At 48.0% G+C, this 15,125-nt stretch overlaps 1 protein-coding gene across 1 annotated transcript in view; it reads right to left on the bottom strand.

The window, feature by feature from the left end:
- The window catches only part of GOT1L1 (glutamic-oxaloacetic transaminase 1 like 1), a 484,104-nt gene extending 481,750 nt beyond the window's left edge, over positions 1-2,354 (bottom strand). Inside the window, exon 1 of the mRNA XM_078666696.1 lies at positions 2,114-2,354. Within this exon, the coding sequence (XP_078522822.1) occupies positions 2,114-2,288 (175 nt within the window). The 5' untranslated portion in view covers positions 2,289-2,354. The remainder of the gene's footprint in view (positions 1-2,113) is intronic.
- Between the last annotated feature and the right edge of the window lie 12,771 nt (positions 2,355-15,125).

Genomic DNA, 15,125 nt, shown 5'->3' with positions numbered 1-15,125 from the left:
GCTACACATCAGCTATCTCCTTTAAATACTGTAACTTCATGAGCAAGATGTGGGGGCTCTATGACCTCTTTGGTTGTTAACTATTTAGTTGCAAACACAAAGGTATTCAGCTTCTCCTAAATTTGGTCTGTTTGTCAAGCCAGATGAGCCAGCATTGAAGGAAGAGGATGCTATTTCATGTTAATGTTACTGTTGTCACACCTCAATGTCGACAATTAAATAATGAGAAAAAATGAAGAGGTCTCAGAGCCCCCACAGAGATTGCTCCTGCAGCATGATTTCAGACAGGCATATTCTGTCACTAGTTGATAATCAGTGCCTGTGGAAACATTCCAAATAGAAAAGCATAACTTTACTAAGCACATGTATATCCTGTCAGGTTGATTTAAGGTGTGCTAAGTTTATTTATCGAACTACAAATACTAAAACTAACTGAATAACAATACTTGAATGACTGAACATAAAAAGAAGGACCTTAGGTGTCAAACGGAAGAGAGAAATATATAATCTTAGTCTCTGAACTGTACAATATGCAGTCATGGACTCAAATCCCAACATCCACTGAGGAAAATTGAATTTTGCCTTTTCATGTGTGCCTACGTGTTCCCCATCCTATGTAATATGTGCATGATTAATATGCATATATCCCCCTATGACCGAATAAAGACGCCATTATAGTTGTGTCCAACGTTAGTATGTCAGTTATCCAGTCCCCGTGAAAGCAACGTGAATTAGGCTTCTAGTCCTATGTTGCCAACCTTTTACATTGTGCACGTTAAATTCATCGAATTGTCCCCGTTACTAGGCCTCAAAGGGCCCGAACACCAGATTCAAGCTCCAGTCTCCTGAAACCACTCCGAGGAGCGATGCAGCCCCCACCTGCATCCCTGACCCTTCGCTTACTTCCTGCCGCGCAGCGCGGTGCCCAGCCTGGCTCTGCCTGCCTGTCTGCCAAGAATATGTTATGCCTCCAGTTATCAGTTCAGCTCTCCGTCTTCACATTCCTAAGCTAACGAACCGCATAAACATCTTCAGCTATAGTCTAGTCTTTCTGTCTCCATGCAAGAGAACTACTGAATTAATATTCATAGAAGATTCATAGCACACGCAATACATGAGGAATATATGCATGCACCAGCCTTAGTGTCAAGTAGCCTTTGCTCTGATGACTTTTAGATTCTATCAACATGTACTCCAAACACCAGATACCAGATATGCTATAGGTACATGTCGTCCTGACATCGCAGACTTTAGTCTCCTCTTCTAGTGCAGAAGTCAGAGCCCCCAGCTCTCCCCAGTTACACGTCATGGTCCGTTTGCGCGCACCACTAGGTTAAAGGTTCCAGCTGCCCAGGTAGCCCCCTCCATGTATCCACCCATTTATGACACTTCTGTGACGTCTACATCACATGTCTTCGTGCACGCCCTGTGCACGCCTTCTTTTTACGCCCATGTGTTCTTATCTTACGTTTGTCACTTGTTACGCCTACTGTATGCAATATAATTGTACTGTTTTACTATATATATCATGTACTGTTGATGAAACGTTGCAGCTGCCATTCCATTTCATGCCAGGCTATTCCGATCCTGTCCCTTCCCTTGTGCCTGATTAAAGCCTGTTCAACTCAGATACCCCGGATCCTGCCTCTTATTTATTGAGCTATCTGTTTTAGTTAATGTATAGAAAAATAGTACCGGTAATTAATTATTTATTTACCACACCACCCTTGACCAAATTGTGTGATTCACGGCCCATTACTTTACCTCATTGTGTATCATTTTTCTTAACCACCCTGTATGAGAAAACAATAAAGTAATTCAGGACAGGATCTGCACTCTATTTAATACTCACTTATATATGGTCAATTTATAATCATCTTGTTTCCGATTTAATAACAATACAGGCTATTATAAATAAGATACATAGCAAACTGAGGCATGTTGGGTAACTCGTGGTAACGTTGCAATAGCATGGGATATTATTGAATGCTTCATGTTTTATTTTATACTTTCATTAAATGTAACTCAGTTCAGTAACGTAATCTTTTGTAGTTAATTTAGGCAGCGTCTCCTATATCCTTGTCTCCAAACTGCACTACCCAGAGACTCCTACCTCTCCCCATAATAAAGGTCCCTTGCGGCGGCACAGCAGATCGGCTCTCAGTTAGCAACCTCTCCACGGCTGTGCCCACATCCTCCGGAACTTCAGTGAATAGAGAGAGCGGACCTGGTAACTTAGAGCCGGGGTTTGAAGGACAGCAGGGAGCCCCCTTCCTTACTGCAGCCATGAGAAAATAAACGCCGGGAAGCAACCAATGAAGACAGCACTGGAAGGACCTTCCTCTCTTTCCTCTCTTTCCTCTGCTGTTGCTTTGACTACAGTACACAAGTCAGGGAAATAAAAGAAGGACGGAAGGTAGCGCGCCCACGGGTAAGGAATGACACCTGACACCTATGTTGATGCATGTTTCGTACACTTGAGACTTGAGTACAGTATTTTAAAAACTGCTGTTGTAAAACGTAAAGGGTGTGAATTAAAACATTAAATATGAACTGTATGTAGCTCGTGTTTTAGTTTAGGAGTTTAATTTGTCAAATGTTATAGGGGCCGTTATGCTCGTAACTGGGTCACTGAAAAAATGTATTACGTAACATAGAGGGTTACATTTATTGTAATAGTTGCAGAATAGCAGTCACCACTCGTCCTCTTGTGTAAGAAGCACACAGAAAACTCACTGTAACACTTAAGTATTTTAATTCGTGCAATTGAATATTGCTTTATCCCTTCGTACCTGCTAATTTACAAAATATTTTCACATTATGAGGAGGGGGCGGGGCCTGGAGCCCAGAGCTAACTAAAAGGTACCCTGCCCCTCACCAAGCCCTTTCCCCACCCCCTTCCAAAAAAACCAAAAGGGTCATTAAGGCTCCTGCCAATCATGTCATGGGGTGTTTTCACACCTATTAGGGACATGGAGCTGGAAACCTACAGTTTACAGTTGTTTCCAGCCCCTGACCGTGTGAAGTGATCAGAAATCGTGTGGCACACGGTTGCACATGCGAGCTGACAGGTCTGATGTTTATGTTACCAATTCCCATACTTGCACTTTGGGGATCCTTATACTCATTCAACAGCATCTCTGCCTTGAGCATCTTGCTCTATGAATTACTGGCCCATCTCAGATTACCCTACTTTGTTAACAGACACCCATCATCTTACTTCCACTTTGGCAACACAGGTTCGTTCTTATATTAATGTGTGTGTCTGTCACCCATCACACCTCCAGGCAATGCCTTTCATAACACGATCACCAGACATCCATGGTCTTCACACAAAACATGAAAATGCTTCCTGTATAGGATCAGAACAAAAACAACACCCTCCCAACCACACACCCATATATGCCAATATTTTAGAAGAGGAAAGTGGTATATATTAAACAAAAATAATCGGGAGAATGTATTTCTCCTATTTACTTATACTGAGCCCTGAATCAGGCCTATTGGCCACATGTATGGTACTTACAAGCATGCTGCTGCAGGATCAGGTATCAGAAATGTAAATATCTGTTTTTCTCTGTCAGGCGCCCAGAGAAAGCGCTATGGCGGATGGAGAGAGCGTGACAAAGGTGTTGTGCACTGGCCTGCAGGAGCACATTACTGGTAGTGAGTGCTCAAATGAATGCTCCAAATCATACAAGATCAGTCCCGGTCAGCTGAAGCCCACCAAGGAATCGGGTTACTTCATGCAGGAATCAGCAGGTGGAAGACCAGCCGTGAAATCACTAGTGATATAGGGAGAAATGAGATACATTACACACAGCCCCACACAGTTCTGAGGCCTGAGACATCCATGCAAAGTTTTCAGGTTAGAGACAGTTTTAGGTCCCTGTAACAATACAGACCTTTGCACAGAAGTAGTGGCTGCTTGGGAGCACAATATGTTTAGCAGAGATTAATAGGTCACATTGTTTGTTAGGAAAGAAGGTCAGGAAACAGGTCAGGAAATATCTTGTGGTTAGCAAGTTGAGCTATTGCATGAAGTTTAGATCTTATCTCCCACCAGACTCAGGAAACCATCAGTGCTTAAGCGAAGAGCCTCCAAAAATAGCTTACCACAATCTCCATCTGGTCGAGGAATGAGCCAAGTTTCCTCTGAAGCGCTGCGGTTTCTCACACCTTTAGCTTGAACACATTCATTGGAAGAAATACCAGGTGCACATCCTGCCTTAGTACATACTGTCGCACACGTGCCCTCTTCTACCAAGATCACACCTAATAGTCAGATAGCTGGTCACTTGCTTCTGCAGAAACCTAACCGGCTAGTTGGCTTCATGGAAGAAACCACATATAAAAGGTCAGATAAACTTGGCCAATCAGCATTGAGCAGGACATCACGCGGTGCGCAGTTAGATAAATATATCTTTGCTCTGCTTAAATTCCGAGAACTGAAACCCACATAGGGGGTTTCCACGGTCATCATCTGAAGCTAGGCCCATCTACCTGCGCTTCTGTTTCCAATAAGTTGCTACATCTACTGATGCTATCATGTATGTCCTGTGTGAACATTGCTTACATCAGTGATTAACTTGTAATCTTTTCCTTTGTGGTTTGGAAGAATAAATAGGACTGCTACTGAGCTAAAACTTCAGACAACAAGTTCATCTCCGTGGAGGTAAACTGATCTCTCCTGTAGTGACTGATCTTCACTACAGTACAAACCCATACTGCTGTGTCAATTTGTTTTCCTTGGTGTTTGCTCAATAGATTTTCCCTCCCACATATTGGTGAGCCAGCCAGTAGTCCCACTTCTTCTTGCCTAGTAGGACTTGAGGCTGGACAGCAGGCGTACATTCTGAAAGGCAGAACACTAAAGTCAGACTCCCCAGACTTTAAGCCTGGAAGTCAGAGTTTGTAGGTACAATCAGTGAAAGGTTTTCTTTCCTGAGTCCTGGAGAGATGACCAGTAGTCTTTTTGCTCTAGTATGTAGTTTAGAGTAGATAAGTATGTCTATGTAAATGTAAACAAAAATGTGGCCACATATGAATGTCATGTTGCTGTTTTATTTTGTTTATGTTAAGTAAGGCAACTTTCTGAAGAGTTCCTGAGTGATCAATCACAAAAGGCCCCTTTATTAATTGTCTATCTTTAAAACAGTCAGGTTGCAGGTTTCTCCAACAGCACCGAACCCAGTAGACTACCAGTACCACCTAATAATCCCTTTATGGGAAAAATTCTTGAGCATCTAGGAATTGACACCACATCACCTTTAGGTCTAAGGACAACATACATTGATGTAATAATGTCAGATTTCTTTCCCTGTCATCTTGTCGTGCTAATTTATAGGTTCCAGGCTTAAATATCAGTCTCATCTGCTTTTGTCTTATATAAATCCATGTACAACACGTATCCAGTGAAACAGGTTAAATGCGTTTTCAAAAAGACATTGCTGAGTAGTTTGAATGGAAGTAATTTAAATCGAAATGGGTGTTAATTATGCCTTATATACTGGAAAGGAAACTGTACATCTTAGAATAACTATTTTGTCAATCTGACGTGTTTCTTCCTATGCTGAGTGTAGCAAAAAATGGAAATGAAAAAAAAGCATATCACATTTGTAAACAGCATTCATATGTTTTTCTCTTTTGGTTCCTAATTCCTTTCTTTCCACAGAGAGACCATTTTTGAAATTATGTAAGGCACCTCGATCAGAGTGGATTTACCCCCATTTTTAGGTCTCAGTTTAAAACGCAGCTGGGGGCAAAACGTTTTTTTTTTTACAATAAACAGAGTGGTCTGTGGATCAGCCCCTTCAACCATATGCTTTTTTGGATTATTTTTAGGTCAAGCCTTGATCGACCTGTTGTATCCACTTCTATGGGTCTCGTCCACCCCCCAATTGCCATTGGTTATTTCCTGTGGCACTTAGAAATGCTGGCTTGCTATTTGTGCATTCTGTAAATGTCCCTCCTTTGTGTGCTTAGCTCTCTTTCCTGCAATTTCACTTAGAGAACATTTTGGTTGGCCATCATACTGTACAGCGTGTGATGGCCTGTCAATGTTATCCTGTATAGGAATTGAAATGCCAGGGGCGTTCAATCATAATGTGACAGTGGTCCTTGGTTCTGTATAACTTCCCTAAGCTGCGATGTAACTTCCAGCTGTTTTGCATCCCAATTTACAAGCACTGCAAGTGGCAGGCAGACAAACAAGGCCTGTCAGCAGCAGTGTCAGGGTTTATCGACGGCTGTTCATAAAGAAGCATGCTGTTGATTCCCCCACCTACCCCCCTCTCCCCTGAAAAGCTAGACTTCAGACATGGCGCTTTTTAAAAAAAAGAAAACCCCTTGAATGGAATCTAAAAAGATTTGTGTGCAAAAATTGGGTCTCTTGAGCTGTCGTACACTTCCCAGGACCAGGGACACCCACCCAAACCTATACTTCCCTGCCTCTCCCTTCTGGAGTTCCGAAATTCAGTAAACGTCCTGCTGGGTTTGCAGCCAGAGCGAGCAATGCATGCCACCATCAACACCCGGTACAAAAGGGGGTGGTGATGGACGGAGTATCTGAACCAATCAAACACTCACACCCAGTCAATCGATCTGGGTTTAATCCATCACGTTCTATAGCCCACTCTGCCGCCCCAGTTCAGACATGGCCATATGCAAATCAGTCTGACCCTGTGACTCATGGGAACAGTTCAGCCCGAACTGCCATAAGTTCGCCATAAGTTGGCAGGGTATGCTCAGACGTGAGTCCGTTGCTCACTTTGCCACTGGATTCAAGCAAGCCGGGCTGAAGACGCCTGAAATGCCAGAAACTGGTCCTCGGAAGCTTGTTTCCGGTCCAGGGAAGGCATGGCTTGGCAGTTCAGGCTGGACTGTTCCCATGAGGCACAGGGTCAGACTGATTTGCATATGGCCATGTATGAACTGGGATGGCAGAGTGGGCTAAAGAACGGTGATGGATTAAACCCAGATCTCTTTGACTGGGTGTGACTGGGTGTGAGTGTTTGATTGATTCAGATGCTCCGTCCATCACCAACCCCTTTTGTACCACTTTGTTTGCCATAAGTTGGCAGGGTATGCTCAGACGTGAGTCCCTTGCTCACTTTGCCACTGGATTCAAGCAAGCCGGGCTGAAGACGGCTGAAATTCCAGAAACAGGTCCTCAGAAGCGTGTTTCCAGTCCACGGAAGGCATGGCTTGGCTGTTCAGGCTGGACTGTTCCCATGAGGCACAGGGTCAGACTGATTTGCATATGGCCATGTCTTAACTGGGGTGGCAGAGTGGGCTAAAGAACGGTGATGGATTAAACCCAGATCTGTTTGACTGGGTGTGAGTGTTTGATTGGTTCAGATGCTCTGTCCATCACCACCCCTTTTGTACCACCATCAACACCCTGCAGCTCCCACCCACCTTTACCCCACGGTCTGCAGCACACTGAAGCGAGGCAGACCTGTTGGGCACTCAACCACCTTTGAGGCTTGAATTAAATGGCTTTTCCCAGACACAATCAATCAATCAATCAATCATAACACTTGTATAGCGCGCTACTCACCCGTGAGGGTCTCAAGGCGCTTGGGGGAAGGGGTCCGCTATTGCTCGAACAGCCAGGTCTTGAGTTGTCTCCTGAAGGCGAGATGGTCCTGGGTCAGTCGAAGGTGGATGGGGAGGGAGTTCCATGTCTTGGCTGCCAGGTAGGAGAAGGATCTGCCTCCGGCAGTGGCTCTTCGGATGCGTGGTACGGCGGCGAGGGCGAGGCTAGTAGATCGTAGCTGGCGGGTGGGCGTGTAGAAGGTCAGTCGGTCGTTGAGGTACTTGGGGCCCAGGTCGTGGAGAGACTTGTGTGCGTGGGTGAGGAGCCTGAACGTGATCCTCTTGTTGACGGGGAGCCAGTGCAGGTCCCTCAGGTGGCCGGAGATGTGGCTGGGGGATGTCCAGGATGAGTCGGGCGGAGGTGTTCTGGATGCGTTGGAGTCTCCTCTGTAGCTTGGCTGTGGTTCCGGCGTAGAGGGTGTTTCCGTAGTCCAGTCGGCTGGTGACGAGTGCCTGGGTGATCCCTTCGTGTAGGCTGGTTCTGGCGGTGTCGGGTTCCCTGGTGAGGAAGAGTATCAGCTGGGTGTCGTCGGCGTAGGAGATGATGTTGAGGTTGTGTTGGCGTGCGATGGCTGCCAGAGGTCTCATGTAGACGTTGAAAAGGGTGGGGCTGAGTGATGATCCTTGTGGTACGCCGCAGATGACTTCGGTGGCCTCTGATCGAAACGGGGGGAGGCGAACTCTCTGTGTTCTTCCGGTGAGGAACGAGATGATCCACTCCAGTGCCTTCTCTTGGATGCCGATGTTGCTGAGGCGTTGAACTAGGGTGCGGTGGCAGACAGTGTCGAACGCTGCGGAGAGGTCCAGGAGGATGAGTGCCGATGTTTCCCCGTTGTCGAGCAGGGCTCGGATATCGTCGGTGGCTGCGATCAGGGCGGTCTCGGTGCTGTGGTTGGCTCTGAAACCGGACTGCGAGGGGTCGAGGGATCCGTTCGTCTCGAGGAAGGCGGCCAGCTGTCTGTTGACGATCTTCTCGATGACTTTCGCAGGAAAAGGGAGGAGCGAGATGGGGCGGAAGTTCTTGAGGTCGGTGGGGTCCGCTGTTGGTTTCTTCAGAAGGGCGCTGAGCTCGGCGTGCTTCCAGCTCTCCCGGAAGGTGGCGGTGTTGAAGGAGGTGTTGATGATGTTCCGGAGTTGGGGTGCGATGGTGGAGTTGGCCTTGTTGAAGACGTGGTGGGGGCAGGGGTCGGTCGGAGATCCGGAGTGGATGGTGTTCATCGTGCGGGCTGTGTCTTCGGTGGTCACCGTGGTCCAGGTGCGGAGGGTGGCCGTGGGGTGCGTTGGTTCGGCGGTTGGGTGTGTGGATGGTGCGCCGAAGCTGTTGTGGATGTCGGCGATCTTGCGGTGGAAGAACGAGGAAAGAGAGTCGCAGAGATCTTGTGAAGGAGTGATGTCGTTGTTGCCGGTGCTTGGGTTGAAGAGCTCCTTGACGATGTTGAAGAGTTCCTTGCTGTCATGGGTGTTGTTGTCCAGCCGTTCCTTCAGTGATTTCTTCTTGGTGGTGCGGATAAGTTGGTGGTGCTTGCGGGTGGCTTGTTTGAGTGCGGTCATGTTGTCTGTGGTCTGGTCGAGGAGCCAGGTTTTCTCGAGGGTGCAGCAGTTCTTCTTGGAGTCCTTGCGTTCGTCGGTGAACCAGGAGGCCTTCTTGCTTCTGGGTCTGCTGGGAGGTTTCTTTAGTGGTGCGAGGTCGTCGGCGCAGGCGGTCAGCCACTGTGTGAAGTTGCGGGCTGCTTCGTTGGGGTCCGTTGTGCTGGCGGGTGGGCTCTGGCTGAGGGAGGTGGTGAGCTGGTCGGCGGTGATCTTGCTCCAGCTCCTGTGAGGAACCTGTTGCGGGTGGTGGTGGGTCGTGGTTCTTCTGAAGCTGAAGTGGACGCAGCTGTGGTCGGTCCAATGGAGTCCGGTGGCGTGGCTGAAGGTGATGTGCTTGCTGGAAGAGAGGACGGGATCAAGCATGTGGCCGGCGTAGTGGGTCGGGGTGTTCACTAGTTGCTTGAGTCCCAGGTTGGCGAGGTTTTCCAGCAGGGTGGCGGTGTTGCAGTCCTTGTTGTTCTCCAGGTGGAAGTTGAGGTCCCCTAGGAGGATGTAGTCAGCGGAGGGGAGGGCGTGCGGGCTGATGAAGTCCGTGATGTCTTCGCTGAATTGTGTGCGTGGTCCCGGGCGTCTGTAGACGAGGGTGCCTCTGAGGGTCTTCTTTGGGTCGGTGTGTATCTGGAAGTGGAGATACTCGGCGGCGGCGAAGGTGTCGTTGGAGTCGTTCATGATGCGGATGGTGTTCTTGTGTACGATGGCGATGCCTCCTCCAGTCTGGTTGACGCGGTCTCTCCGGATGATCTTGTACCCGTCCGGGATGGCAATGGCGATGTCGGGCGCTGAAGAGGCGTTCATCCAGGTTTCTGTGAGGAAGGCGATGTCTGGTGATGTTGTGTCGAGGAGGTTCCAGAGTTCCACGGCGTGTCTGTGGACGGAGCGGGTGTTGAGCAGGATGCACTTGAGGTGGTTGCTGCTGGTGTTTGGCTTGGTGGGTGCAGTGCAGGTCCGGAGGCAGGTGAACTTGCAGGTTTTGCAGGTGAAGGGTCCGTGGATGCGTTTCGGGGTGGCCCGGCAGCAGGCGGGGTTCCGGCCGGCATTGAGTGCGTTGAGGGCGGCGGCGTCGTAGGTCTGTCGGGTCTGTCGGGTCGTCTTGCGTCGGCCAGGGGTCCTGGCGCTCGGCGCGGGCCAGGCGCAGACGGGCGCAGACGGGCTTGCCTTTGGCGCGCCTTCGGCGCACAATCGGCGCACCCGCTGCGCGTCAACGCTGCGCGTTCGTGGGAGCGACATAAGAAGGAGCTGGGAGGGAGGAGCAGCTGGGTGGCGGGAGCGGGGCGGCGAATGGGCAGGAGGGTGGCGGGGCCGCAGGGAGGCAGCGGCGGGAAAGGAGGGCAGAGGGCGGCTCAGCGGCGGCTGGGTCGCCCTGTGGGACAAACGTAAGATGAAAAAAAAAACGAGTGAAGAAAAAAAACTAAGGCAGCAGAAATGAAGGTAGCAGAGGGCACTAAGGGCACCAGATGGCAGATGTAAAAGGGAAGAAAGAGGCAAAACGCAAGACAAAAACGAGTAAAAAAACGAGTACAAAACGAGTAAAAAAACTGGTAAAAAAGAACTAGGCAGCAAAGAACGAAGGCAGCAGAGGTCACCAAGGGCACCAGAGGGCTGATGCAGGCAGTAGCAGGGGTGTGTGGGGGCGACCTCGCCTGGTTACAGGCTCAGCGGTCGCTCCCTGCACCTCTGCGCTGTCTCCTTAAGAAGGAGCTGGGAGGGAGGAGCAGCTGGGTGGTGGGAGTGGGGCGGCGAATGGGCAGGAGGGGTGCGGGGCCGCAGGGAGGCAGCAGCGGGAAAGGAGGGCAGAGGGCGGCTCAGCGGCGGCTGGGTCGCCCTGTGGGACAAACGCAAGATGAAAAAAAAACGAGTGAAGAAAAAAACTAAGGCAGCAGAAATGAAGGTAACAAAGGGCACTAAGGGCACCAGATGGCAGATGTAAAAGGGAAGAAAGAGGCAAAACGCAAGACAAAAACGAGTAAAAAAACGAGTAAAAAACGAGTAAAAAAACGGGTAAAAAAGAACTAGGCAGCAAAGAACGAAGGCAGCAGAGGTCACCAGAGGGCTGATGGAGGCAGTAGCAGGGGTGTGTGGGGGCGACCTCGCCTGGTTACACATCATTCCTTGCACACCACCACTCCATTCTGTCTACAACTTTTCAAAATTTCTAATGATGTGAAACAGAGGAAGAAAGCAATGTCCTCTTAGTCAAACGAGGACATGAAGGCAGAACAGTACAGAGGGGCTGCAAAGGCAGGGAAGGAGACGTGTTCGCCGGGGTCTGTAAAGTCCATGGAGTCACAGAATGTTTGCATGGGGACCTGTACAGTGCTGTGCCTGCTCTCCCCGTGTGGCTGCTTTGCATCCAGCTGTTAAGTACACCACGGCATAGCGAAAAGCCCTGGTGACATGCGTTCTGAAAAGGATTGATTGATTAACTAAGACCACGGTATAAGCCCATTTTTAGAAAATGTGTTGATTTATTTATTATATTTTTGCATTTATGGGTCTCTTGATAGCAATGGAAGGAGGTGAGGAAGTCGACAAAAGCGACATTCAAGCAAAGTGAGGCAGTGACCCATGTGTTGTAAGAAATACAAAGTACCAAAAGAGCCCTTCTCCACACTGCAGTAGTAGTCCAACACTAAAATGTGTCCACTGAGGCTTTCATTGTTGGATCAGAGCATCCAACTTTTAAAGCAGCCCCTCTATCCCAGAGGCCAAGTGTAACATGCTAGAGTGGCGCAATGGCTAGTCCAGCCATGTGACTATGTTATTCTCCATTAGTTCAAGTCACCTCTGAGTTCTCTGCCCTAATAAAAGGATGTGCCTGCATCTTATTGTTTCTATACAATTGCTTGGCTAAGTAAATGTTCAATGAGGAGTCCCTAAGAAGGTCCGGTGTGTCCGCTTCCTGACTGCCTGAAGAAAGGGTGACTCCTCTCAGTAGCGTCATTGCCTCACTGCACAGCAGATCTAATATACGTGAAAGTTGACAAGTGTCTTCTGAAAAGTACCCAACTAAAAGGAAATGATTCACAAAGGGTTCAAAAATCCTCTTTGGCAGGTCAGACTGAAGATGAATATTAGTACCAAAGAGAATAGCAAGGCACCAAACTCCTGCAAACATCAGAAAGGAGACAAGAGTAATGAAAAGTTATTGAGAAGAGGCATTTTGTAGAATGTTGTAACTTCACAGAGCAAAATTGAGGGACAAAAAAGGTATTAAAAGGGTGATGCATGTAACAAAAAATAAGCGTACAAATGTGTTGCGATTTACCCTTGACCTTGAAAGTGCCTCATTATATATGGTACTAATGAAACTGAGTTGGGAGGAATATATTCTACTTTTTCTTGGACTGGTAACCTCTGTTAATATCCACTAGGCAAACCACCATCATGGAGAGGACAAATTATGAGGTTTGTCTATGCTCCTTTTCTGGAAATCATGACGCTTACATGGCAAACAAACAAGCTCAAGATTTACATATATAGACCAGTGTTGCTTTTCACAATCCAACTGTGACTCACATCCATACTTCAGGAAGCTTGAGGAGCACCCCTCTGGGTGACCATGAGCATGGTGGCGCCAGGATGGTTCATGTAGTACAAGCGCTCATTACTTGGCTGTTAAACCTGGCTTGTCCAGCGGGTTTATCCCCAGACTTTTTGCTTTTTGGCCTCCTGTTTTGGACCTTGTTTTTTTGGTTCTATGACTCTGGGCACTTTCCCACTGCTGATCAGTGCTAAAGTGCATATGCTCTCCCTGTAAATTATGTTTATGGATTGGAGATTCCATGATTTGCATATTTGATTTACTGGTAAGCCCCTAGTACAGTGCACTGCGTGCGCCCAGGGCCTGTAAACCATAATGATGCTAGTGGGCCTGCAGCACTGATTGTGACACCCACATGAGCAACCTGTAAATGTAACTCAGACCTGCCACTGCAGTGTCTGTGTGCAGTTTGGTATTGTCATGTCGACATTGCAAGTGCACCCACTTGCCAGGCCCTGACCTTCCATTTTCTTACATGTAAGACACCCCTAAGGTAGGCCCAAGGTAGCCCCATGGGCAGGGTGCAGTGTATGTGAAAGGTAGGACATGTACTGAGGTGTGTGACATGTCCTGATAGTGAAATACAGTGTATCTCGTTTTTCACTATTGAAAGGCTGTCTGTCCCATAGGATAGAATGGGAGGTTATTTATAACATCTTAGAAATATAACTTCCCATTGGGACAAGATAGGAAAATGGAGTTTAGTATGCCTGAACTCAAAATATAAAGATGCATCTTTTAGTAAGTATGATTTTTATATTCTGGGTTTGAATACCACTTTTAGAAAGTAGGTATTTTGTAACTCAGCCATCCAGTGTGCCTCTGCTAGGTTTGTGTGTTGACTGTCTGGCTTTGGAGTGACATGGGCTGGGGATGTGCATTCTCTCAGACAGCCACCGGGGAGATGGGGCTGTGGTTGATGTGTGTCCTGCCTTTCCTGAATGAGTCAGGGCTGGGCTGAATAGGCCAGGGCTGCATTTAGAGTAAGCATGGGCGGATTTTGCGAATTGGCAATCCGCGAAATTGCGTATTTACGGATTCGCAATCCGCGAACTCTCACAAATTTTGCGGATTCCTTTTTTTTTTGTATTCGCCAGTGTTTCTGCCATTTCACAAGGGTTTTTTACCAGTTGGCAAACGCGAACTTACTTGTCGAGTAGCAACGGTCGCGACCATGTTGTTTCTACGTCTGGTTCATCACAGCACCCTCTGTTTCACCACTGCCACCCTCTGTTTCACCACTGCCACCCTCTGGCTCACCCATGCCACCCTCTGGCTCACCCATGCCACCCTCTAGTTCATCACTGTAGATTATGGGGGGAAAAGCACACATGCCCTGCCTCAACTGACATGAATGAATTAGGGGCTGATTAATGTGTCACTGAATTTGTGAACTTTCAGGCTGGCACCTGCTTCCTTATCTGTAATTGCTTTCTGTTGCAGTGTAATTTTTTTAACAGGACCTTTGTTGTATACTTGTAGCTATTCTCTGCGCCTGCTGAGAGGGTCAGAGCAGGGTCATGGAATAGTTGCAAGTAGGCAACTGAACTCTGAAGGGGCCCCTCAGGAAGCACTACAGGGAATGGTTACTAATGATAAGATTGAACTTTTGCACCTGCTGAGTGCTTTCAGTTTTGCAAAAATCCAAATATCCAGCAGCATCCACAAAAAGTAACCCTTCCAGGTCAAGATCCAAATCAAAAGTGACCAGCACATGAAGAAAGCACTGGGAGGAGCCTGCTGGACAGGAACAGGAAGTTGGAGACTGTGGGGCACTTCCTTCCTCCCACCCCCCCGCCCCCCCAATGGACTCCTTGCAAAAAAAAAGTGCAGGCAAATGTCAACCTGAGGAGTTATTCTGATAAAAATCATAATTTTCAAGGTTTATGCTGCCTGCTGGTGGATTTCTTGTGCGAAATTGCAAATTTTGCAATCTCGCAATTGCAAGATTGTCGCTGCCCGCCGCATCTACGTGTTCGCAAGTGTTTACTCCCACGATGCGTGATCACGGGCCTTAATGACGTACTCGCGTTGCCAAACTCTCGCTGTGCAAGGTGGCAAGCCGCGATGACGTCGACAAACTCCCGCGGGATCCCGCAGCAAGATCCAAAATGGCGCAGCACACGCAAACATGGAGAATAACAACTCTGCAAACGCTGAATGACGGCAAGTGAACGCTGCGCGCCGCAAAATTGTATAGTATTCTAGTTGGCAAGTGCGACCAAGCAAAAAATCCGCTTCGCACGGATTTACGAATTTTCGGCAAATTTGCGAGAGTTCACGGATTGCAAATTTGCCCAAAATCCGCAAAATCCGCGAGCGGAACAAATTTTACGCCCATGCTTAATTTAGAGTATGGGGGAGATTTCCTTGCACCTGAATGGGCCTGGCCTGC

Source organism: Lissotriton helveticus, chromosome 11 (assembly GCF_964261635.1).
Source record: "Lissotriton helveticus chromosome 11, aLisHel1.1, whole genome shotgun sequence".
Classification (NCBI taxonomy): domain Eukaryota; kingdom Metazoa; phylum Chordata; class Amphibia; order Caudata; family Salamandridae; genus Lissotriton; species Lissotriton helveticus.
Note: the sequence above shows the minus strand (reverse complement) of the source record. Positions and strands in the feature narration are given on the sequence as shown.